Source organism: Chroicocephalus ridibundus, chromosome Z, assembly GCF_963924245.1.
Source record: "Chroicocephalus ridibundus chromosome Z, bChrRid1.1, whole genome shotgun sequence".
NCBI lineage: Eukaryota > Metazoa > Chordata > Aves > Charadriiformes > Laridae > Chroicocephalus > Chroicocephalus ridibundus.
Genome location: NC_086316.1, coordinates 18,848,151 through 18,875,020, shown reverse-complemented (window position 1 = coordinate 18,875,020; position 26,870 = coordinate 18,848,151). Strand labels below are relative to the sequence as shown.

The following is a 26,870-nucleotide window of genomic DNA, read 5'->3' as shown; positions in this document are numbered from 1 at the left end:
ACTGTAGTCAAACAAAAAAAAAAATTAGCCTTCCCTCAGCATGTTTAAATTATTCTGAAACTGTTGGAAACCACAGGAAGGTGTTCAGAAAAACTTTGCTACACTCATCCTGAATCCCCTTGAGACTTCAGCAGGAGATATCCCTACAAATGAACCTCACATATTTATATAATTGTTTTTATTAATTTGTAAGAAGTTGGGAGGGTGGAATATGAAATATTAGACCTGTTATCCCACCAATGCAGATCTCTCCTTTTGCTCAAATGCAAGAGAGTCAGTTTGCATCACAAGGTTAACCAAATAAAACAACACAGCTTCTTGATTTTGTTGCACAAAAATTCCAAGAACAGCACAGATGCAAAAAGTCCTTGAGCTGTATTATTCCATATTACACTGTAATAATAGCCATAACTAAACAGCTAAAGATGAAGATTATCAACTACTTCCTTCTAACTTGACTTGCAAAGTTTTGGACAGCTAAGCACACTTCAAAGCTCCTAAAACAAGCTCATCTTTGTCTCTCTTGCTCTACCCTCTATTTACATTCCTCTCCTCTTCCCTGTATCTTATGCAAAAGGCTTCTACTTTTTAATCTCATAAAAAGCATAATTAAGTTCCACATGCAACTAAACCCCCCTAGCTGTTTACAAAATCATTCCAATCACGCCAAAAAGATAACACTGCTAAAAGTGTGAGCAATACCACAAATAAGACCAAGTCTAGACTACTTGAGAGAGAGGTTTTACATCTGGAATCCCAAACACTACAAGTTGGAGGCCCAACAGTAGCAAATTATTTTCTTCAATATACATTCAACAATTAAAAATATATCAAGGACATAAAGCTCTAAGTAGGTTGCCAAGGTATGCTCAGAATGGGATTTTATTTTTTTTAAATAAAACAATTCTGCAGTTAGTAGTCATAAAGACAGCAGCATTAGATCAAATCTTAATATGAACATTTATTGATCATAAAACATGAAGATGAGCTGGAAGTTTTTAAAAAATATTTACTGAACAATTTTTGTTGATTTTTGTTTCATCTTGTAAAGAAGCATTAAATACAAAATTCAGCTGAAGTGCAGCTGATAAAATGCAGAGTTTATGTTCCAAACTGAGGAGGAAGGATGTGGGGTGAGCTGAAGGTGGGCAAAGGTTCCTCCACAGGACTCAAAAATTACTTTTATACGCTAAAGAAAATAGGCTAAGCAAATACGCAACAGAAATATTCTTCTACCAAGAAGCAGAAGGATATCATAAATAAACACAAATCTAATTATGAACACTCTAAATGGGCTCTACAATCAGGGCTTAATTACAGAATATTTAACTTGATTTACTCTATCTAGGTTTTTCTGTGCCTACACACACTCAATACTTGGAGAGTATCTTCTGCAGCAGATGAGCCAGAAAGTCACAGGTACCTTCCCGTGCCAACCAGTACTTCTTTACAGCCTTCTGAAACTACAGTATCTAAATAATCCAAATAAACTATGAAACATTTTGGGAAAGATGGAGATATATTTTTGCTACATATTTCATATTACTTAACCACAATGTACCAGAGAGAGCTCTAAAAACTGACCGCTTCCCATAAAACTGTGACGCTTGATTAATAGTAATTAACATAGCAGCAACTTCCTCTTCGTTCCTCAAAGCAAAGCAGCACCAAAACCCCCTTCATAACTATTTGTATAAAAATAACACAAAATGATTTCAGTAAGTCAAGAGGCAGTTATTTACTTCAGGCATTGTAACAAAAAAGTTGAGCCATATTTTAGGATCATTTCGCTATTTATGTCCGGAGGGGATAAGGACTTCTGCTACACAGTGGACCATTTATGGATAAAAAGGATCTACTGCATAACACACATTTTGAAATCAGAACGGTGCAGTGGAAGATTTATGAGCCCAGGCAGATCTTTTATTTTAGTGGTCAAGTTCCAATATAAAGGTTGACATTTTCAATGTTCAATGTCAATGTTTTCAAAATCAATGTCTGTCCATACAGATGATTTTATTCCCCCCATCCTCCATCAACAATACTACAGTGACACCAATGACTTGCTTATGTCTTAGATTTCTGCAGCGCTGGGGCAAGCGGGAATTAAAGGCCTGAGTGACAGCAGTGCTATACGCCTGGAGCAGTAGCTAGCACACCTACCCAACAGAATGCTGACAGAGAATGCTCCTCATCACCTGAAAGATACTTTTTTTTTTTTTTTTTTTTTCCAGAATTTCTGGAGTAACTTCCAGAACTTCAGCCGTACTTGAGATAAAACATGTTCTTTAGGCGAGTATAATATTCTGCAGTAATGCCAACGTGCTTTTAGTAGCTCAGTACTACCCATCACATTGGAAGCGACTGACACTGCTCTATGGGAATTGGGTCCAAAACAACCTACTTCAGCTAGAAACTAAAGGGAAATTCATGGAGAATCACAGTGATCACAGACATTGTATTTCCCAGTCAATCACTGAAATGCATTTTGCTTGCTAAATAGCATATTGTTTGCTAAACTCCACTTCATCAAGTCTTTGAATAAAACTATTATCTCCTCCTTAAACACTTTTTTCCCCCCTAAGAGATTAAATATTTTCTTCGCTTCCCTGGATCACTTACTGCTTTATTCCTTAAAATGCCTTCCAAGACAGCCAATTTTATTATGTTACCTGTGTGTCGTATGTATGCTGGAGAGGATAAAGGGATTGAAAATCAGTTACTGGTAAAGAAAGGGGTTTTTTACTTCCTTCACAAATTAGGTATTCAACTTCAAAGCTCAACAGACAAACATGTTTGAAAATATGTGGAGGTATGATTTCTCAGTTTAGAGCTTATTCTCCCACTTCACAGTACTTTATAGTTTAATATATTCTGTCCTTTTACAGATATTTGCTACGTAGAGGGATAACATGGACTATAGTTATGGGTTTTTCTTTAGTTCAGCCAATCCTGAGTATACCTGAGCCGCAGTAACTTTTGTAGACCAAACAAGAAAACCCATACTGTCTCTATAAAAATATTTGATTAGCAGGAAGCTAGATTATAAATATCAGATGAAGACACTAAAAGGAAGTAAAAATTTCAACTATCAAACACCAGCCACTTTTATTTTAAACAGTTTGCTTTGCTCTTCCATTTCCTGAATTGCTCTCAAGAGCAGCTCCTTAGCAAGGGCACAGAATTCAGACATGCTCCCTAAAAAAAAAGTAAAAATTAACCATTCATTGAGGAGGCTTAAGCATGCAACACAACAAAAATTTTGCTATGGACGCAGCTAATAAATATCAAATGCATATGGCAAACATAATTTCCACCAGTTCGTTCTGAATTCTGGGGCCTCCAGACACGGATACGAAACAGGGCAAATACTCTGCTGTGGATGTAGAGAGCCCAGCCCATTGCTCACACACACCTCCTCCAGGTGATTTAACAACTATCACTCATGGTCAGACATGTGTCCAAATAACCACCATTAGCAATGACTGCACCCAGCCCCATTTCCATAGGATAAGCCCATTATATTCTACACTGCATTATTCCATAAATTGGAAGAAAATGCTGGGTTTTAACATGTCTAGTTTTGTTGATTCTGTAATATAAATTGGACTTCAAAACTAGGTATTTAAAAAAAATCAACCTATTTATTTCTGGAAGAAAAATGAGATCTTGGATGAAGCCAGGCATATCACCTGTTAGGAGATAAGCTTTTGGTTAATGAGAAAGCATTGAAAGAAATGCAGATTTTGGTACTGGTATCTTCTGGAGTTTATCCTCAATATACATCTTATTAACCTGGCAATGCCAACTAATTTTGCCAACTAGTTTTATCATCTAAAAGGCATGTAACACCTCTGAAGTTCCTGTGAGGTTTGCTCACTTTTCACCATCTGGGTTTCTAAACAAAAATAGAATTGAAATTAAGTAATTGCTTTAACTTGCATCATTTAAAGGGTGTGCATTTTGTTTGATACTCCATCTCACACACCTGTCTTATTAAATTCAAGGCTGCTGCAGAGATCCTAGGAACCACCACTGTGAAATAATGGAAAAGAAAGAAGTGATGTTTTGTCTAAAACAACAGTGTCAATGATCAGTTCAGAGAACAGCACCTGAAGCACATGATTATTAGCTTCTAAGTTGAATCATGTATTCTGTACTCTGAGATGTATTCTGTACATGTATTCGCCTTCTCTGAGACTTGTGAGAGATGCTAATGAAACGGGCATGTGCTACTGCTCTGCACATTACATACCTCAGCCTCAGGGCACAGAGATCACACTTCTCAGTGGGGGTGACATCCGTCTGTCTTCAGTTAAAAAAGGAAATTCTGGTTTGAGCAAAGCGTTATTTGAGAAAGAGAGTATAAAAAAGCTGAGTGAAACTTCTTGTTTGCTTGCTTTACTGAGAAAATGCCATCTTAACTTCTACTTGACCACACAAAACATTTAATTTTGGGTCTTATGATCTGAAGATGCTGGAGGCATAAGGAAAAAAAAAAAACATAACTAATTTCAAGCCATACTCACTTTGTTTGATTATGAAGCCAGTCTCAAATAAAGAGGACTACATTTTCCGCTACATCACAGTTGAAAAATGTTGCAAACATTTCTACTACAGATCAAACTGACAACATGGCTACCCATGGCTGTGTGCATATAGGCACCAAAAGCCCCCAAACCAATGCTAAAAAGTCCCTAAGTTACTTTGCCATTAAATCATCAGCTCCTGGAGCACGACATTCTGTGTACTGATACTCCAAACCAGAGACAAGAGTACTAGAATTTGTTAAACTGAGATACATATCACTGGAATATGTCTCGACGCTTGTTCAAGATATATTGTATACAAGTTATACATTCCCCACGAAAAAATTCTTCCTATATACTTTATTTTCAGTTAAATTTTGTTTATTTCATCAGATCATTCTGATCCACAAAACCTAACTTAAAGCACAGGAAAACTGTCAGTGGGGGAAGATGAAAGTAGTTTGGATGCTCTACCTACAGGTGGAAAATACAAGAAATGGCAAGAAATGTACCTACAACGGATGAACACAAAACAAAAAAGAAAAAAAGAAAGGAAGTGAAGTACAGACCAAATGCCTTGTATTCTATCTCAGTGATGTAAGAAGCTATCCAAGAACCAAATTTACCCAAACAGTAGTCAAAGCTGCTAGAAGGTAATCAATACAGTAAAAACTATGGAAAACATACTACCAACCATTTAGATTAAGCAGGTAATTTAAGCAGATATATCCAATGCTAAGATCATGACAAATATCACTTGGTAACTTTTTTTTTCCTTTTTATCTTTTTACTGTTCATGTATAAGAATTAATAAAAAAAAAGAAAAAAGGGAAATTCTAGGCCAAAATCTCTATTAAGAGGTAAACTCAAGAGTGAACATCTGCAAACTGGAAGAATGCTCATGATAAAGATGTAACTTCTCTCGAACCAGATACTATTTACATACCATACTTTGTTATTTGTATAAAAATAATCTGCAGGGATGCATTATCTGCTTCAAAGGTTATTAGGCATTTTACTGTCCATCACTTGGAGGACCCATCTTCATGTTCTGAAATAAGAAGTTGACCAAGGTTGAGATTCTCAACCATTTGATGATCTCCTCAGACATTTTAAGCAACCATTATTATTCTTTACCTAGCAGCGAGTATTTAAAGAAAACTCAAAATAGTCAAATTAAGCCACAAAGTACACTGAAATCTAGGTTTAGTCAGACTAGGCTAGTTATTATTTAACGGAAATGAGCAGCTTCCTGTTGTTTAGGGCAAACAGCAAGCTACTTCCATTTCAAGCCTGAGCGTTTTGTGCTTCTGCAAAGATCTGCACCATAAGTTTTGTTTTGATAATATTCCACATGAAATTTGCTTCCAGGTTACATAAAAATAAGCATGTAAATGTACTAGAACATTTAATTCCTTCTTCCTGCTTCTAAGCATCTTCCAAGTTCACCAAGTTTTGTCTTCTAAATAAAGGTCTTGGACCTCCTTCCACTGCAAAACTCTTCCTCTCTGGACTTTTATTTTTTTCTACCAATTCCTGTTTAGAGTGTCAGCAAACTTTTAGGTGATCTATTTAACAGACAGCAGATGATTCCCACCTCTTAGAAAATAGACTTCTGGGATGGAGCAGTGAGGAACATCCAAACACCTTCTCCTAATGCTCGAGTAGCTGATTCCCTTGAGGATGTTTTTTCTCCTCCTCATTATAATTTTTTAAATGAGGAGAAGGTAAAAACGTATCACGTTCATGTAACATGGAATACATGGATCATGTCCTTCTTTGAGGTCTGCAAACAGGCAATGTTACATTTTTGCACTATTAATACATGGCAACGATATAAGGAACATGATGAGGAAGGGAGTGCATTCAGCCTGATTTCAAGTTGTAATAGCTCAGACTTGCACTGTCTCCAAAGTTTACTAAAATGCTCGTTAATCACTGCAAAGTAGGAATAATAATCAGAAACTTCTACCACAACGAAATAAACATTCCCACCAAAAGCCATTAAATGGAAGAGTTAATAAACAATACACAGCGTTAGCGGTTTTTCCCATGCTTTTAAACAACATCCATCTAAATCTAACGTGCTTCCCACCTCGGGAACATGAATGGTGTGGGGGATCAGGGCTCCATCTAGGCTTTACAGACAGGGCACAACCCTGTGCTGCCCCTGCCATACTGGCCTCAGCTCTGCCAGCGAAGAACCGTGACTCCGGATCCCACAGCGATGCCCACAAGTGATCAGGTTCCGACCAGCGACGCTTTTCAGACCCGACCTCTGGTCTGCGGCAACCGAAAGGCTAGTCTGCTGCAGCAAGGGCTGCAAGCGCTCGGCTCTGCTACCAGCGCTCTTTCAGAGCAGATTTCCTATTTGGAGCCGACAAGAGATAAGCAGCGCTGGCAGCAGCCAGCCCAGCCAGTGAGTGCGACCAGCAGCTTCTCGTCCGCTCGGAGACTCTTCTCTGTGCTCGGAGGAGTTCTGGCCGGGCAGTTTGTAACGCGAGTAGTTTCACTGGCCTGTTACGTGAAATTAATTGGCAAAGGAGCATAACCGAAGCCAGACACGTGCAGAGCCAAACACCATGCGGACAGTGTCTTGCTTTGCCAGTGCACGTGTGCGGTCAAGTGAGATTGAGAACGTGCACCTCTAGAGACACGCAGACCTCCAGCACGGACGGTCTGACCATCCAGGTTTCCAGCAAGGACAAGCCCACTCTGCACTGTCGTCTCTCCTATTTAATTAGCAGTATGCAAATAAGGCACAAACTAATTTGACTGGCAGCACTTTTGCTCGCAGTATTTTCAAAACCAAACTCGCCTATCTCTGGGAAGTTTTGTCTTTCACCAGCAGCATTCAGCCGCCTAACCACGCGTGTTGGGTGCCTCAAGAGCTACAGATTCGCTTTGAGCGTGCTCAAGCACACCCCGACGAGGGGGATGGTCCTCTCCCCCCGCCCCGGCGGAAAGCAGAAATACTTCTGGGGAAAAAAAAAAAAAAAGGCAGAAAACTGCCCCGCCGCCCGGGAAGCGCGGCGGAGGGAGGGCAGGCAGTCGGGCGTCCCCGAGCGGAAGCCCACCGACAGCGTTCACCCAAATACTTTTCTTTTTGCGTGACGAAACTCTCGACGCGAGTGATTTCTGGGCAGTTTCCACCTGGAGAAGCCGCTCCCAGGTGCTGCCGGGGCGGGAGGCGGCGGAGACGCGCCCCGGCCCCGGCCCCGGCCCCGCGGGGGCTTCCCGAGTTCCTCCCAGGCCCCCGCACTTCGCCCCCCCTGCTGAAACCCGAGTAACTCCGTGGCGGCGCTGGGAGCCCAGCTCTGCTTCCCCTCGCCGCCCCGCCACCTGCAGCCGCCGGGCCCCCCTCACGGCCGCTCCCCTCAGCGGGGAGACCGCCAGGGCCCGGCCCGCCCTGCCGCTGAGGCGCCGCCGGGCGCGGGCCCTCCCGAACCGCGGCGGGGCTGCTGCCCTCGCCCGCTCCTTCCGCGGCGGGGAGAAGGTTAGAAGGGCCTGCCGGGCGGCGGCGGGAGCGGGACCCCCGCGGCGAGGAGCCGGCAGCACTTACTGTGTAGGCGCGGGGCGGGGGCGGCGGCGCCTCCTCGGGGCTGGCGGCGGGAGCGGCGGGAGCGGCGCGGACGAGGCGGTGCGGGCGCGGCGGAGGCAACCCCGGCTCCCCCCGGGCCGCGGGGCGGGGCGCGGCGACGGCGGGCGGGAGAGGGGCGGCTCTGCCCGCCACCGCTCGCGCCGGGGCGGGAAGGCCGGGCAACCCTCGCCCGCCGTTAGTCCCGCACCGGCAGCTGGCGGGCGGCCGCGCGGTCAGTGTCCGCCCGCTCGGAGAGCGAACACCAGGTGGAGAAGGGGGGGTTAAACACGCACAGCCCCGGTGCGGGAAGCTGGGGTCCTGCTCTTCTTTGCGTCTTTTCCGGCTGTGCTACCGACGGAGGAGTTACAGTTATTGCGAGGGTAAGCCCCCAAACCCCCTCTTCTTTCGCTCTACCGAGATGTATATGAAGTATTTTTTTTGTTATTTTTAATTTTGGCAGCACCTTGCTGCCTAGAGTAGAACTAGAGCATCGGTCTGTCTCTTCCCGGGGTGGGAAAACTGCAGAGGTGGAGTTCCCTGGGGCCTTCGCGGGCTGTAAAGTTTAAACGAAACAGGCAAAGGCTTAAAAAAGTTGGTTGTGGAAGAAATGACAGAAAGCACCATCACCACCACAGCCCCATTACACTGAGAAATTACTTAGAACTGATTACAACTGATAGTTATGCATTGAATTAAAAACAAACAAAAAACCTCACAACCCACTCCCCCAAACTCCCCAAAGCCCCCAAACAAAACCAGAAAACGACATCCCCCCCCCCCAAAAAAAACCCTACCAAAACCACCCAAAAGAACACAAACCAACCCCAAAAACAACACACACACACACACACAAACCAACCCCAAAAACAACAGACACACACACACACACACACACATAAAAAAGCTAATACAAGGAAAGACTAAAGCATGAAAAGCTAAGGCATTACAAAAGAAAAAAAAAAGACGGGAAAGGAGAAAGATCAAAATCATGCATATTTTAGAGCTAGAAATGGGGAGGAATAAGAAACACCAAGAAACTTGGTAAATCAATATCTTTATTTTATAGAAAGTAGTTTGATCAGTGTGCTGACCCTGCCATTAGAGGTGGTTTTCCTATTTTTAGTAAAAATAAACATCTGAAAAAATTACCTTGGAGAACATACTGTCTCCAAGCTTATTTCCTTTTAATCACTGTTGCTTTTTTCATACCTATTGCAACTAAACTAACACGGGGAGCTCTTAAGAGGAAGGGAGTGGTACCTAATGCACGACCTCTCAACAGTTTATTTCCTGTAACTGGTAGCAAGGTTCCTAAAATGCAGTAAAACATGTGTAAGCTCACCTTGTGCCACAGCAGCATGGTACAAAATCTGACATCTACTCCACTCTCCATCCTTCTCCACCAACATCCTGCAATATCAGCTGTCAGCTGAGAATTTTCTGGTTAAAAGTCACAGAGCAGGCCAGTTTAAGTACCCAGATGGCCAGAGTTTTAACTCTCACAAGTTACTAAAGTAATAGCAAAAAACTTGGATCACGGATCTGTTTGAGGTAACTGAATCAATGAGCAACACAAGAATGACACACTCCGATTGCATTATGTATTGCTACATAGACAAACACAAGTCACAGCTGCTAGTCTATGATATTTAAAAGGGACATTGTCAACTACAAGCTAAGTAGTTTTGTCTGGACATGGAGTTATCATTGATTAGGCACCCGTAAATGCAAATTTTAAGTTCAATTTGTGCAGATGGCTACTTCAAGCCCAAAACCCTGTGTAGCCGCTATTACCCTTCTGTTTGAGTTAACTTGCACAGCAACAGGGAGAAAACATTAATTGCTGAAGGACAAAAGTCGGTGGAAGTTGTTAAAGGCAACAGATGCAAAAGTTTTGAGTTCAGTTTTTCCCCAATGACTAAATTTTAAGTTGAGAGTGTCCCTTTAAAAGTTTCAGATACAACAGAAGTGAACTCATTCTGATTCCACCATTACAAGCAAGCTACTGATAATCTGACTTACAATAATTGTTAAACATCAATGAACATTATACAAGCAAACAACTGATTTGTAAGTGAAGTAGCAGCAACATGGAATTCTAGAAGGTTGAGTTTCTGCAGGATTTATTGGAAAGATTATGAAGGTGTGGCAAATACACTGTGATTTTACATAATTTAGTTTTGAGAGTAGCTTATGATAACTATAAACATTATTGAAAATGCCTGCTCACAGTCAGTACTTTTCTGGTATAAGCATAAGTTTGCCATGATTATTCATAGTGCAGCTCTACTCAGAAAAATGACAATGTTGTATGTCTTGGCAAATTACATACAAAATCTGCTCCGTTTGCAGATGGTAAGACAGCTTTTTTGTGATTGCCAGTACAATAAACTGATCTTGAAATATTAAAGCTAATGAGATACAAATATTTAAGGACAAAACACCAACGACATCATTACATAATCTTGCAATGATTTTTGCACATTTTCCTTTTCTGAATGTAACTTGGTTAGTTCAGTGGGCACATAAAACTAATGCATGTATATAAGCAGCTACACAAAGTCAGGGTTTCAGTTGATTCTCAAGGAGTGTGCTACTGTTAACTCCACTGTTTTCCTTCTTTCATAAGAACAAGGAATATTAGAAACTCAGTCACTGAGTCACTGACATACACATTGGGCAAGTCTGTTTTGTAAGGTGGTGTCACTTTCAGTCAGTCACTTTTCTGGTCCATCACTGTACTTAAACTGTTTTGATATCAATTTTGATTTCAGTCTTTAAGTGTTGTGGAAGAACAATTACAATTGAATCACTGAACAGCTGTACCAGTTTGAAATGCTGTCACATGTTTCTTCATGGCAAAATATTCACATTCTTTTTATTGCACAATTTGAAAATTCAGGTTCTGTGCATAAAAACCTTCATAGTGTTTGCACTGCAACTTGCGAAACATACATTTAAAATGACCTTAATACATTTTACAAAATCTTTTTAAACAATTTTATATTCTTAAGATAAAAGCATCCTGAGAATGTTACAAAGTTCGTTTTACGAGCCCTTCATTTCTGCTATGCTTTATTTATCCCCATAGTTCCTAATTTAACAAGTTTATTTTACAGTTAATATCTTGGTGCTATATTTCACAAAATATCTTTTAGCAAAAAGTACACCATTGGCATTCAAGTAATCCAGCCTCACATCTAATTTACAAATTAAACCTCTGTCAAGCTCTCAAGTCAGGAAAAGTAAATGAAAATACTTACAGAAACAGTTTTTAGCTGACTAAAAAAAAGCAAATGTAAAGGCTTTGTGCATTAATAATTTGGTCAAACACTTAAGTTATGCTGTTTAATATTTTGGCAAAAAAAAATAATAATCCATCTATCCTTCTCAATTTTTTTTTTTTCATTTTACACCAGATGTAAACATACCGTACCAAGACTGACAGTGTTACTTTGCTGTTGAACTTTTTTCCTTTTTTAAAGTACTTAGGAAAAGACGACAAACAAGAACTAAGTGCTAAGAATGATCTGAGTGTCTTTGGGCTAAATAAAAGTCTTACTGGAAAAAATGTAAAAATAAATTAGTTTTTTTTTCCTCTACAGACATGTAAATAAATACTCTTTGAAGAAATTCTAGTGCCATAACCTAAAGCAGTATCTTCCTGTATCTTTTTGACCAAGACTAAAGCTTCACACATAATCTTGACTATGTTACTAGGAAGATATCCATTAATATTTACATATTTTTGTAAAGGGAGTGTTCAGGGTTAAAAATATATTTCTTTTCAAAAGGTAAGCCTGCCATCCTGATGGCAGGGATTCAAGCTATAGAACAGAAGACAAGTTACAGAGCATCCTTCAGTCTCTTATACCCTAGATCAGAGGAAGAAGATCAGGCAAGTTAGAGAGGTAAACAGCCTGGATTCCAGGAATGGAGACCGGGAGTGGCTCATTACATGAATGCCTGCATGGCCAGGAGTACCTACTCATACAGGCTTTGTTTCTCTTCTACATATAGGTATAAATTTTTATTGTCAGCTGACTAAAGAAGTTGAGAAGAGAGACAGTTACGGTTGCCACAGTGAGAGAGTAACATTATCTAAGGTTTCCATCTGGACAGACCTGCTTTTACAAGGCGGCCAGTGGCTGAATATAAGCAGAGTCCATGCCCAGATGGAACACTCCAGGTAGGAGTGTAACTACCTCAAAAGGAAGAGTAAACCTCTTCAGCAACATCTTAATAATATTGTAAGTATATAACTGGGAGTCACATATAGCTTTTATTTTAGGCAATGATCAAAATCTGAAGGACCTTCTTAATCTTTAAGGCATCAGTGCATCAGGGACTAAAAGCTCCAGGTAATAAATACAGGGAAAAAAATGAAACAAAAAGCATCTTTGTGGCACAAGCTATTATTGTGTATCTGCTTTGTTGGCTAGTTCCAGGAGAAATCTTTTCAGGGATGGCAGAAGGGGAATGTTATACACTGTTCTGAGAAAAATACTAGATCATAAATTTCACATCATTTTTTAACACATCATTTAAAGGGCTGAATCTATCGGGTAAGATTCTCATCTTTACTGTTCCATCAGCACCACAAGAGAAGATGTGATTTGCTGGTCCTGTCTCAATTTGCATGACTCCCGTCCCAATATTTCTGAAGAGAGACTGTCGAGCATGCTCATTGATGAAAGTGTGAAGAAGATTAAATGTAGACAGACTCCATACCTGAAAAAGCATCAAAACGTCAGTGTCTTATAAAGATAATTATCATGATCTTGAAATCCACTGGTAATGAGTCATGGCAAAATCGGACTACATTTTGCATTCATTTTTCTGACACTAACTATAAAAGAAGAGACATGAAGCAATCTGTAATGACACAGTTATAGAATATTAATTTTCTATAATAAGGACTATATAAGGGGACTAAGGTAAGATTACTAAAAGGAGGACTGCAAGGTAAGACCGACATTTCATAATTAAATTAGTAAATGTGAAAGTCAGGGTTGAGAACAAACGTACAACATGTAACGTATCTGATTATTCCACACCTATGCAAGATTCTTTTTGAATTTAGACATCATCACCATCTTCATCTCTGTTCTCCCTCCCCCTCATTAATACCTTTATGTTGCCTTCAGCAGATCCTGTGACAAAATACTCCTCTGTAGGATCAACAGCAATTGCTTTGACTGGAGAATCATGACTCTGGAGTAACTGTTGCTGCTGTTTTTGGCGAAGATCAATTATGCATGTAAAGCCTTTTCTGCCTCCAGATATTAACAGCTGATGTTTTGGAGCATATGCTAGCACAGTTGCTCCGCTGTCGTGACAGATAAAAGCTGAAAGCCCAAGCAAAATAATTTAAATAAACATACAGTACTAACTTCAATTTCATGATACTATCTTTAATTTTCCATCAACCTGTAATGGTTCAAGATGCTAGCAACAGTGACTTTGATGCTGCAATCCAATTGACCATAAGTCCATTTGTTGCAGTACCATACGTATGTAAGCCCAGGTTCACATCAGACATCCTGAAGTTGCAGTATACTCAAATTAAGCAGTTACTATCTGTATGAAAAAAAAAATTATATCCTTCTTTCTGTCCCTGGGTAACCACGAACTATTAGGCCCTTACCAGAAACAGATTCCATTCAAACTCTCTGATGCTTGCTATTTTAAGGCATAAGTTTCCCATAAGAAATGTCCAAATTACTTGCCCAAATATCTTGTAAGTCTCCACTGGTTATTTTACTTTTAATTTGCTGCTTTTCACTTTTGTTTGGATATGTCTACTCCCCAAAATGAGTGGAGGAAGTGAATGAAGGCTACAATTATCAGAAGCTAGCTCAGTATGTTTGAGAACAGACACTATGTATCCTAACATGCAGTCTGTATTATATTGTACTTGTGGTTCAAAGGGTTCTCTAAATTTATGTTTAGAAATTCCACGACTCACACATACACTTAAGCATTCACCGCACTTCAATGATAAGGAGTTCACAACTCCTCTCTCAAAGCCTAATTTTGTATTTCAGACATTGAAATGTATTTCTTTTCTACCACAACAAAATATTAGTAATAAAATTAATGAAACCCTGGCTAAATATTTATTATATCTCAAAAAAGTACTTATAGGAATAATTCTTCTAGAGCATTTTTGCAATTCAGTGTGTAAATATCAATACACACACAGAGAGAAAGCAATTAAAACATCCTACAGTATCTGGCATAATACATGGAATAAAGATGTCACAGAACTGGACAATCTTTGAAAGCAAAAATGCACTACTTTACAAATATAGCAGTACGTTCAGCTTTTAGTTCAACTCTGAAAATTACTGTATAATTATGAGATCTTATTTGTACATCTGCATGCTCAGTATATTAATAAAAAATCAATTAGTATTTTCTAGAAATTTTGGTGTGTTTAATCAAATACATACCTTCCGAGAAATATTTTATAATCATGGTTTCTCCGAGGACAGCATTTTCATGGATGCAATTAAATACTTTCACATGCTTTCATAAAAAGCATGTCGTCTCATATTCTCCAAATAGATAATGTACATGTAAGTACCCAACACTATCTCTGTAGTACCATTATTTGGCCTAACACTTAAACGATACATTTTGAGTGGACCCTCTCTGATTTATGAGTACAGGCACAGCCATAGGAACCTTGAATTGAAGGGGTGTGGATGGATATCCTGCATATCTCATAACTGTGCTAAAAACTGTAGTTTTGACAGTATTATAGCTATTGTCTTCTCAACATGCTAGTCACTACAAGCAGGAGTTGCTCAGAATCTTTTAAAAAGTAACAGAAATTACACACGTCTGGCTGCTAGGAGTTGCACTTGTGGTGCAAAGATATAAGGTATGCAAAGGAAGGTGCTCTGCTCTGGTGAGATCCCACCTGGAGTATTGCATCCAGCTCTGGAGTCCTCAGCACAAGAAGGACATGGACCTGTTATGCTGTGAGGACAGGCTGAGAGAGTTGGGGTTGTTCAGCCTGGAGAAGAGAAGGCTCCAGGGAGACCTTATAGCAGCCTTCCAGTACCTAAAGGGGGGCTACAGGAAGGATGGGGAGGGACTCTATCAGGGAGTGTAACGATAGGACACGGGGTAATGGCCTCAAACTGAAAGCGGGTAGATTTAGATTGGATATCAGGAAGAAATTCTTTACTGTGAGGGGGGTGAGGCACTGGAACAGGCTGCCCAGGGAAGCTGTGGATGCCCCATCCCTGGGAGTGTTCAAGACCAGGCTGGATGGGGCTTTGAGCAGCCTGGTCTAGTGGGAGGTGTCCCTGCCCAGGGCAGGGGGTTGCAACTAGATGATCTTTAAGGTCCCTTCCAACCCGAACCATTCTGCAATTCTATGTCCATGAAACCAATCATTTATATATAGCACTAAATCATCTCTTGATGTTCTTTTTCAATATTGCTTTTCGTGCACTCACACAGGACAGTGAAAGATATTGTCCTGCTAATATTAAAATTACTTCCCACAATTACTTTTGCATAAAGACAGACATACACATATATATTTTTTACTCTGACCAAATATTTTACTGGTTATATTTTACTCACCATGTACCAAGCTATTTGCAGGTGAAACCAAGGTATCCCAAAGACAAATATTTCTGTAGAAAAAAAAAATTAATTCAGCAAGAAATGTTCTAAAGTATTTTGAACACTTGAAAAGTCATCTGAACCTTAAAAAGATTGTTTCAGGCATAAAAGCACTGTAAACAGACTTTCAATGATTACTTTTGAGCAGATGCCAAATTACTTTCATAGTTACACATATACTGCAAGAACATGCCCTCTACACAATCATTTTGCAATGGTTATTCTCATAAAGGATTCATATTGAGATTACAATCTATCTTTTGTAGTTGAATTCTCGTGAATGTTACCAGTTTCTGATATTTCTTGATCAAAACTTACTTAAGAAAGTAAGTGTGAAATAAACAGCTATGTACAACTCCCTACGTCTATGAAAATAACTTAAGATAGGATCATATGAATAGAATGGAACAAAACAGAACAGCTCAGTTGGAAGGGATCTACAACGATCATCTACTCCAACTGCCTGACCCCTTCAGAGCTGACCAGAAGTTAAAGCATGTCATTAAGGGCATTGTCCCAATGCCTCAAACACAGACAGGTTTGGGGCATCAACCACCTCTCTAGGAGGCCTGTTCCAGTGTTTGACCACCCTCTCATAAAGAAATGCTTCCTGATATTTAGTCTGAACCTCCCTGGACGCAGCTTTGAACCATTTCCAACACATCCTGTCACTGGATACTGGGGAGAAGAGATCAACACCTCCCTCTGCATTTCCCCTCCTCATGTGGAACATGAAGAGAGGATTTGTGCTTCCCTATGGAACCTCCTTCAATAGGCACACGAAATTTAGCCGCACACGTTGTTTCTCTCCACCTTCCACAAGGAAGGAAAGAAAGCAGAAGTATGCATGTTTCTCTTAAACTGCTTAAGAAGAATCATCCAAAAAATGGGATGGGGGAGGGAAAGAGAGCAAACATGGCAACACTTCATTTTTATGCATTATCACAGCAGTTCTTACCTGTTGTCAGAAGACAATCCTGCTGTGGCTATCAAGGATGATGAACTGATGAAAACAAAGTCATTGGCTGTTTTGTTATGACACTGCCAAGTCTGAAAAATTGCAGTTTAGAAATTACTCATTAAAAAAAGCAACAGATTTTGTGTAAGCATGAAGTCCTAAACTTTCTCAAGAAGATGAACTGTTTCAAAAACAGTTTAAAGAACACAGGATATAAAAGTATGTATATGCCTTCTGATACTCTTACTTTCTCATGGAAATGTCCTTTCCAGGTCTGCATTATTGACAATTAATTAACAACTGACAATTACTGACAACTCTCAAAGAACAGTAAAGTTATTTCAGATCTAATATTGCATTTTCTACTCTCTAAATTAGCAAGCATGATTAAGATTAAAGAACTTGCCTGTCATACGGACCACAGGATGGCAACAATATATTATTAAATCTTGATTAATACGGGTTATCAGTACAATTCCTGCCCTTTCCTAATTATTCTAAAGGGGGAAGGAAATAAGAGAGCACAACACAAATTTATTGGAGGAAACTTAGTTTTCAGCTTACCAAATATGGTTTAGGTGAAGTTCCAGTAAGTGGGCAACATTTCCAATTTGTTTGATATAAACTTATATATCCATCAGCATCAACAATTCCAAACTGAAAAAGATATATTAATTGTAAATACATATGTATGTATTACAGAAAAATTAACCACAATTCAGAGAAACTACTTTAAGAAGGTAAGTATAAAAGCATTCTGTCAATTACCTTATTTCCTTGATAATTGAATCTCATTCGAGTTACCCTTGAATTGCCACCAGACCGAAAACATGTGATTTGCTGTGCATGACCCCATTCAAACATTCTTACACTACCATCTTGAGCACCTGTCAGGTCTGCAACAGAAAATATTTACATGATTTTTCACAGGTGGTGTAGCAGTTGAGCAGGAAGTCTTCTTCTAAAAGTTTAAGACATCTCACACCAGCTCATAACATCCTCAAAATAACTAGTGCCACAATATGTGGCATAGTACCTGGCATACTGTAGCAGTAGTAGGTACCACTGGAACTTAAACCCATGCTATACAAGCCTTATTGAACTGTACTCATTATTTAATTGAGAACTGTATTTAGATGGTACTGAAATATGAAGTTATTTACTTAGAGATAATAATGTACCTTCTTCCTACTCACTTTAATCCAAGACACAAATAAAAACAGAAATACAGTACTTTTTCAGTATAAAAAAATATCACCGTTTCTAAAGGCTACGTTACATCCCCCGGTATTTATTTATTTATTTTTAATAAAAACAATTTCAGTAAAATAGGGCTTATAAGCATCTTTTAAAAATATAACAGATTGCTGTGCTAGTACAAAATAGCAGCATAGTAAGAAACATGGCTAATAGGTAAATATATAGTCTTTAGATAACTTTTTAAAATTGAACTTACAATATGGTAATGTTGGATGAGAAGCCATTCTTCTGACGTTATTAATAGCCTTCTTGAGCATCTGTTCAATATGTAACATAGAAAATAATTAAACAATACTACTGAACAAAAAACTTACTGACCTAGAATAATCAGTGATTGCAGGGAGTTGTGTCCTACCAAAATTCCTATTGAAAGCAAGCACTGGGTTTAGAAATTCAGACAGAAGTCATTTTCTTCCAGGACTAGTGTAGACATTAATACTTTCGCAGCTTTATACATCTAGGTAAATAATTAACTTTTTTGCTTCAGAGAGATATGGATCCAAATATAAATACTCCTTAGACTGCAGTCTTACCTCTTTTCCTGCCAATTCCTTTCTGATTCCATTAAATTTATTGGCATATTCCTGAATATTGTAAGATAAGCAAGAGAGAGGCAGAAGCATGTAAAGAAAGAGGTAAACAAACTTTAACAGAAGTAAAAAGTAGGAAGGAATATATTTATTTTCAAGTCTAGTTAATGTACTGTCATTGATTGAAAAGTGATTATTTGTGGCCAACAAGAATAAGCTATATACCTAGCAACTGGTAAATAAAAGATTCTTCAAAAGCGTTTATGATTTTGCAAATACGTATCCAATGGATTTCCAGCAGCACTTTTGTTCATAAACTCCAAACTGTGCTTTGAGCAAAGTACGTTACCAAGAATGCTGTTTTTCCTAGTTGACTAATTCCTAACTGGAAAAAGTTCGAGGTATGAAGAAGACTCGAGATACCAGACAAATAAGATAAAAAACACCACATAATTAAATCGTAAGTCCAACCCACAATACCACAGTTGGAAAGAAATGGTAGGGATTTTTCATCAGGGAAATGCATGTCTCTTCCCCTCTTTTCTTTCTACTAATGTACATCAAAGTTAAGTTTCATTCTTTTATTTCCTTTTAGTTTTCTTCAAATGCATTTGGCTACTTTGAGGACTTTCCTCAGAAAACTGTTGGATTCAGTTTGCTCATGCATGTATTATTTACCTGAACGTTTGAGAGAGAAGAGGGTATAAGCTTATATTCGTGCCAGATGTTAACTTTAAATGATAACACAAACAAAAGTTTGTTGCCAGGACACTCATTTTGACACAGCAGCTTACCACTTAATACGCATCAGTAGCAAGCTGGCACTGATATACTTAACATTCAACGTTTAGGTTGGAAAGGTATTTGAGTCCAACTGTGACTTTCAACTGCTTTAATTTTGTACAGTATTTTGCCACTGCTTTATCACGGAAACAGCAGATAGCAAATCAAGTATTTTAAGAATGTTATTCTCCTCTGTCCTCCAATCGTATATATCAGCATGCCAACTGGAAGAACATATCAGTTAGAAAGTTTTACTTGCTTCATATTACTAAGTGTGATCCAAAGAGTTGAAAAGCAATGTTCTCCAAATTTTCAGTTTGCAAACAAAAAGGAGGAAAAACACTCAGAAGGGAAATAATTGATCATCTTGGTAAAATTTCCTCAGGTTTGGATTAGTGCACTAATTGCAATCCTCTTGATTACATTTTGGAAGCAGATTTAGATCTTTCAATTCTCAAAGCTTTATTATTTCTTGAAGAGAAAGCCTTATGCATCTTGGCTACCCAAGTTTATTTGAAAATACTTTCCTGAAGATAAAAAATAAGATTTTCAAATACATATTTTCCTTTTTTTTTTCCTGTAAGTACTTAAAATGGCAAGGAAAAAAGCTCAACGGTTTGGTAAAACATTGGTGAATATAACAGTATATACATGATAAGATTTAGGACAAGACAAGAGAGGATGATATTCTTCAAACATTAGTGCATATACTGATCAGTAAATAATTGCAATACTTCGCTCTCTAAACATATAATTTATCTCTATGTGTAAGTGAAAAAAATTATTCATGCTCATTCTATGTTTTCACCAAAATGAAGGGCTGTGTTGAATTTTTTAGCTACTAGCTTTTACCCAGAAGTCAATGGAAATCATATTACTTCATTCAACAGATAAGCATGCATCATGATCTCCTGACCCCTACTGGATTATGCTTTGGAAAAATGCATGCTGACAGAAACGTGCCTTTGAAAGAATATGCTAACATGGAACTCTGGTGCAGCATCTCTGATTTAGAAGCCAAGTATCATTACAAAATGCAAACACTACCATTATCAATGTAACTTAAATTTGATACTGCTGGTTTCCCCTTAAACAGTATCTGATGGCTAGAACACCGATTGCTTTGTTGGGCAGTTGAGTGCTTTGGGCCTAATGTACAGTAAGACTGAAGAACTTAAAAGCTTAAAATCTGACCCACAAGTTATTAAACTACTGAATATTGGCGTCAGTGACACTGGTTTGGAAGACAAGCTGCCGAACATTACCCAAGTTTCAAAGCTGACCATACGTACTATTTACTTCAGTGCTTTCTTAGAAAGACCTCCTGTAAGAACTGTGTAAACACACTGTACGGAATGATGTGGTGGTGAGCCTCCCTACTTACCTCATATGAACTGCATAACAGGAAATGGTGAAGAAGAGTAACAAAAAAAACCTCAGAGCTAGTAAAATGCTAATTGCCCGAGTATCATAAGTCAAGTAGTTTTCCTTGTTGATGGATGCGAAGCAAAGACAACGAGACCGAAAAGCCAGTAATGGTACAAAACTGTGGACTATATCTACTAAATGGGCTGCAAATTATGGAAAAGCAAAGATGGAACAAGGATCAAAAGCAGTATCTGAAGGAACAAAGTAACAAATAGTAGCAACAGAAATATTTTGGTGAAGCTGGTTTTCCTCCAGATTTGAGTCCTTCCACAGTAACACTATTTTCTCCAGAGAAACCCTGTATCTTCCTTTGTTCACTTTGTCCTTCATTCAGTACCTTTGTCTCCCCTCCCTAGTGGGGAGGTGTCGTTGTGTGCTATGGCTGGTTCTCTGCTCTGCCACAGTCAAACACTATGCCAAACAAAATTTAGGTCCAAAGTTTAACAGCAAACACATTCAAAACAAGCATAGCCATATATCTTTACTACATATAAAACAGAAAGTCATGTAAGAATAGTTTACATTAATAGATTATGTAATTGAGAAATACAAAACACACACACACAAATTCTATACATGTGTGTATGTATGTGTGTCTGCGTGTATATATATTTTTTATTTATATACTTATATATACACAAATAGATGTGAGAGGAGAAAGTTGGAAAGTCACTCAAAGAGTACTTGCAGAAGATACCTGATTGTGATACCAGAGCTGCAAAATTGCCAACTAGGATCAGTAGTTCCTAAATAAAAGGGAGAGGTGTACGTACTGGCACAATACCCACTTCCATGTGTGGATAACATTATTGTTCTTGTAATGCTCATTCCTTATTTACTCCTCCTAATCATCAAAAATCAACTACAATATAAATTAACGTATGGTTCTTTCACTCTGCCACCACTTATGGCCTTGCTCTGAGCTGTTAAATGCCACAAAGTGCAGCCAAGTCACAATTAATGAATTCAGTTACCCAGGAAAAACTCCACATCTATGTGCGCATAGGCTGAGAGACAGAGGTGTCTTGTACGACTATTTCAGCCCAGTTAAGTAGCTCCAAGTAAGCATTTAGCAGCTAACTAATCAGCAGATCTGCATTATTAAAGACCATCTATGCTGCATAGGAACTAAGGTAAGCATGTCAATGGCCAGACTATAATTATAATTTGATCTGAATTAAATCTGAGCTAGTACCTTTTTGCTCAGGGCCAAGCTTCACTCCAGAGACAGAATCTATTTCTAAAAGTAAGAGCTACCCTTGTGCAGGTGTCACCTCTGTGATCAGAAGGATCAATTTGCTTATGTGGACACAGTCACACTTTACTGGGTGTCCCTCCCCAGTGTATTTCAGAAATGCTGAACAGTGACACTGATTATCTCCTCTCAAACAGGATCTTCAGAAGTGAGATATTTAATAATGCTACTAAGCAGAGTTATGGCAAAACTGTGCAGCACTTCAAAGAAGACAGAGTTGACAACAGCTTTGGAGATAAACAGTGATACACCAGTGTGACAGTAGTTCAAACTATGCATGACATTTGTAGTTGATCCTATTTCTGCAGTACTGCCACCCTGATTTTTCTTATGAAACCAAGATTTTCCCAAGTTTAAGTTGCTCAGTTTCCAGAGTTTAACTAAATTTATTTAAAGCCTCTGTCCTGCCAATGAAATCTGCTTTAGGAGTTCATTCTCTGTCCTTTCTATAATACAGGCTCATACTAATAGAGTGCACTACCTACTGCAGCAGCAGTTGTTATTTACGTTTAAATAAAAACTGGAATAGTCTGGAACTCAGAATGTAACTTAAGATTATGCTTAAAATAAAAGCTACTGCGATATTTCACACAAATATTTCTACAGAATCTTTACTAATTTACATCCTGAAATCTCCTGAATATACACTTTTTAGCATTTGTCTTCAAGTCATTAAAAAACAATTTAAGCTGCATCTTCTTACCGGAATCCTGATTATTTTTGAACGATGTATCTCAGGTATAGAAACTGTATATGGTTTGACTAAAAACTTTGCTTGCTTAGTTGGTGTATCTTAAATTCCATGCAGTGTTTTAACCCATTAATCAAATGGTTATAAAAAATTCCAGCTCATCTTGATTACATAGAAAAAATACATTTACTTACACACGAATTGTAAAATACGACCAGCAACAATAAACAGACAAAAGGAGAGAAGCAGACAGAGTACATAAGGCTAACCTTTGACAAGCTACTTACCACAGATGCACCCCTGCCAGTTTGCGTACTACCAAGCCAAGGCATATTGATAGGTGTGCCGGGATTACTGTGAGTATAAGGAGTGGTTCCCTGAACGTTTACCAGATCATCACGAGCATGTATAACTAAGAAATCATCAGCTCTATAAATGAAACAACATTGTAAGTTAGATTCCAAACAACAACATTAAATACCATGCTTTGTTACACTGATTTATACACAGTCAAGCTGTGATATTGGAAACATACCCTTTATTTTCTATTTCCACATCATCATCAAGCCAGGTATAGATTTGTGTAGCTAAAATTGCAGAAACATCTAATTCTTGAATGTCATGACTCGATGCTATTGCAATGCAGTTTCGATTTGCCTAAAAAAAGCAGATACAAAAGGAATACTCAAAACGGTGCTTTTTTGATTTTCTCTGGTTATCGTACAGTTGTTGACGAAAACATACACTTAATTTACAAAACCCAAACACTCACGTCTACAAATCTATATAAACCATCTAACCTTGACATTTCCTTTTAAAAGTTTATTTTCATCTGAGATAGCATCCCACACCATTTGTATTATGCTCTCTCTCTCAACAGCTCTAGTTTATCCTTGCTTTCCTCAGAGGATAAGCAAGAGGTTAACTACACTACAGTGCTTGCAACCAAGCTTCCCTCCTCTACTTTGTAAGGCTTAAGTGACTAAACAACAGAAGAAAAGATGACTTCCTCGTCGTCTTTGACAGAGAAAGAAAAATACTCCTACACACAAGCTTGAAGAAAAAGTAGAGGCCACCTCTTCCCTCAATCCATTGCACAATAGAAAAAAAAAAAGACAATTTGTAGTAGAACTGTTTAATTATGAAAAGATAATTGTGCTTTAGTGCTTTTTAGCACTTCTCTAAGTGCTTTAGAGAAGGGAGCGCTAAGAATTCAAGCTGTAGCAGGATGGCTGGCAAAAGACATCTCACCCATTCACAATGTGACTACCACCTGTTTTATCAGGTGGAAATACAACACAATTAGATTATCCTACCTCCTTTATACTCACTTTATTGACTGCAAAAGCAGTAATGATGTCAGACTCTTTATGGATTATTCTTGCCTTGCCTCCTGGGTATCCCGAATCTGTTTCTATCTGTAATTAAAAAGTAAAGCATATTTAAATGCAAACAGCTATGCAACACTGCTTTTTACTGGAAGTAGAGAGACCAAACACTGGATGGTATTAAATTTCATGCGATTTTCCCCCAGTTTTAGTTCTAAGAAAATATGACAAGTATAACCTGTAATAATTACAGTAAACCTGTTTCATGTGTAATAATCCAGCTTCCCACTGCCATGTTGAGATTACCACAGCAACACAGAAAGTATAGTTTGTCACAGAAGTCCCAGTACTGTGTTCATTCTCAAGTTTTCCAGAGATGATGAAAGCCAGCAAGGCTACACGCACACTTGGGGGCGTTGATAATAAAATATTGAGTCTTGATGTTTTGTTCTTAAATTAAAATTGTTAAGTCTTTTCATACTCTTACCAAATGTTTTTCACCACTGAAATTAATGAAATAGTCCAAAAGAAGGTGAGAAGGTGCAGACAATATCCTGAGCAGGAAAATAAACTTGAACTTAGTCAGCTTATCTATTCACCACTCTCCACAGTAAAATAAATCTGGAATCCTGCACATTCCAGTACTACAAACTTTTTACTATCAAATTTTCTCCACCCCCCAACCCCAACCCCACCCCGATGTGATCTAATGTTGTATTTGAATCTTGTCTACCTTTTTGTACTTTAGAAATGCATCCAGGTATATGCTGGCACAAAACAAAATTCTAAACTCTAAACAGCACTGTAGGACTCATGTTTAAAATCAGAGTGCTCAGCATTGCAAGTATAAAACTGATAAGACTACAGACTCCAGTCTGTTGTAGTTACCAAATAATTTTACAGTAAAAAAAACGCATTGCCAAATGAATGGTGACATAAAAATTCAAACCTGAATTACGAGTGTAAAATTTTGAATTTTCTTGAAAACACAAAGAATTATTCCAGAACTACTCTTTCCCAGCCTCCCCCTCCAATTTCGTACTTCTCTGGCCTTCAAAAGATTTAAACGAAAGTTATTTTAGTTGAAAAACAGTAAAATAGTGCTGTCAAAGAACAGCAAATAGTCTTTTTCAAAGTCTGAAAAAAGTCTGGAGCAGTTACACATCACAAAGTAGAATACCTTCTTTAAGATTACAACAAAATTGACATTCTGGTGGTCTTACGTACGTAAAATTGCACAAAACTGCAGTGACAAACAGATACAAAAACATGATCCGTGTTGCGTGAAACAAATTTGCATGAAATTATTATTGTTCCTCAGTCAGTTCCAACTACCTATTTGCTAATACTGCTTTATTGCATAAATTGCATAACTAATAACAACAAGGTAGCCCAAGGACATTATGGGGGTTCTTATTTTTGTCTTCTCACTAGTTTTGCAAAAGAACACCTGAAGAATACAGTATTTGTTTACATGTCTAGTCATAGTATTATACCTTTTTAGTATCTCATACCAATCTTTCAAGAACATTGCTATACAGTTTTTATATGGGTTCATTTGTCACCATCTTAAAACTAAGGCTCAGTGAAAATTTCCAGTAGCAAATTAGTATCACGCCAACAAACTGCTCTGACTTCAGTTAACCACCTTCACTTATAGGCAACTATTCTTGCCACCTCATACTCGTGAAAGCTCCTGTATGTGCTATGTTCCCATAATACTACTGAACTTCTGTCAAACGAGCAAATCTCAACCTCAGCTCTTCACTTGGCATAGCTATGGAATTTGGTAATACATATTGTTCTTAGCTGGTTGTTTCATCCAGCTTTCTAAGATGCATTCAGCTTCAGACAGGTTCTATAACAAGACTAGTTTAACTCAATTTCTTGCAAAACTAAGTTTTTAAGTTTATTTGCTATGTTAGCAAAGATTTTTTTTTTTAAGGGAGATCATCACCATTTCAAAAGGAAAATATTTCAGAATAATGTAACGTCTAATTAATTTGAGCATTACTACTGTGTACCTTATTGACGATGGGCTCCTCGACCACAGAATTTTTCATGGTTTCATTGTGCTCCTCTAATGACTTCACCAAGGAAAGAACAACGACAGAACAAAGAATAAAGATAAGACATAACACGCAAAGTATCAAGGAAATCCTTAATTCCTTGTTTACCCCAAAACAGAACAACTGAAACACAACAGCATGTTTGCACGCACACACAGGTATTTTATGTAGTAACAGCAATTATCAAATTCTAAACTCTATGTTCAGTACAGAAGAAACTGATTTACCTATTCTGCACTGTAACAGCATCTTGTCCATCACAAAAGTAAAATTTCTTGGAAAATAAGCAATCTCCACTGACATTTTACCAGTAATAAGAAGATACAAAATAAAGCCAACACACCTATGCTCTGTAAGGCTGTCAATGATTCTACTTGGAAACACATAAAGCACATCTAAAATATTCCAAAATACCTTTCTATACAGCATAGCAACTGGCTGCTTTAACACAAGACATGATCAGAAATGGTACATCTTCAAAGGACAAGACAAAAGGAACAATTTTCCTTTTAACTGCAGTTTGTAGTGAAAACAATTAGCCACAAATAATCAAACAAGCTGATATTCTAGTTGTGACACGACAAAGATTAGCTCATACAGAACTCTTTCCTGCCATGGCTTTACTAGTCATGAGTACTCTTTTTCTCCTGCATGTTTGATTGTTTTTGGATGTGCTTCTTTCTCCTCTGTTTCTGCTACTCCGTAATTTTTCTATAATACAACTGATTCTTTTGAATTATTTGGAGTAGGTGTGAGTAAGAAAGAAAAGGAGCAACTAAAGAGGGGAAAAAAAAACCCAAACCCAAAACTCCATT

General features: G+C 38.3%; 2 protein-coding genes across 11 annotated transcripts in view; both read right to left on the bottom strand.

Moving 5' to 3' along the window:
* The window catches only part of TNFAIP8 (TNF alpha induced protein 8), a 63,627-nt gene extending 55,412 nt beyond the window's left edge, over nucleotides 1–8,215 (bottom strand). The window contains exon 1 of the mRNA XM_063321187.1: nucleotides 8,092–8,215. Coding sequence (XP_063177257.1) covers nucleotide 8,092 — 1 coding nt within the window. The 5' untranslated portion in view covers nucleotides 8,093–8,215. The remainder of the gene's footprint in view (nucleotides 1–8,091) is intronic.
* A 931-nt stretch (nucleotides 8,216–9,146) lies between these two features.
* Nucleotides 9,147–26,870, bottom strand: part of DMXL1 (Dmx like 1) — an 85,224-nt gene continuing 67,500 nt past the window's right edge. For 5 of the 10 annotated variants that reach the window (XM_063321075.1, XM_063321082.1, XM_063321080.1 and 2 more), the window contains 12 exons: nucleotides 26,011–26,073; nucleotides 23,990–24,076; nucleotides 23,194–23,315; nucleotides 22,946–23,087; nucleotides 18,505–18,555; nucleotides 18,168–18,228; nucleotides 17,480–17,607; nucleotides 17,276–17,368; nucleotides 16,712–16,803; nucleotides 15,712–15,764; nucleotides 13,240–13,457; nucleotides 9,147–12,840 (listed from right to left, as the gene is read on the bottom strand). In XM_063321075.1, coding sequence (XP_063177145.1) covers nucleotides 12,616–12,840; nucleotides 13,240–13,457; nucleotides 15,712–15,764; nucleotides 16,712–16,803; nucleotides 17,276–17,368; nucleotides 17,480–17,607; nucleotides 18,168–18,228; nucleotides 18,505–18,555; nucleotides 22,946–23,087; nucleotides 23,194–23,315; nucleotides 23,990–24,076; nucleotides 26,011–26,073 — 1,335 coding nt within the window. In that variant the 3' untranslated portion in view covers nucleotides 9,147–12,615. The remainder of the gene's footprint in view (nucleotides 12,841–13,239; nucleotides 13,458–15,711; nucleotides 15,765–16,711; nucleotides 16,804–17,275; nucleotides 17,369–17,479; nucleotides 17,608–18,167; nucleotides 18,229–18,504; nucleotides 18,556–22,945; nucleotides 23,088–23,193; nucleotides 23,316–23,989; nucleotides 24,077–26,010; nucleotides 26,074–26,870) is intronic. The other 5 variants (XM_063321081.1, XM_063321083.1, XM_063321077.1 and 2 more) reach the window with 4 other exon arrangements.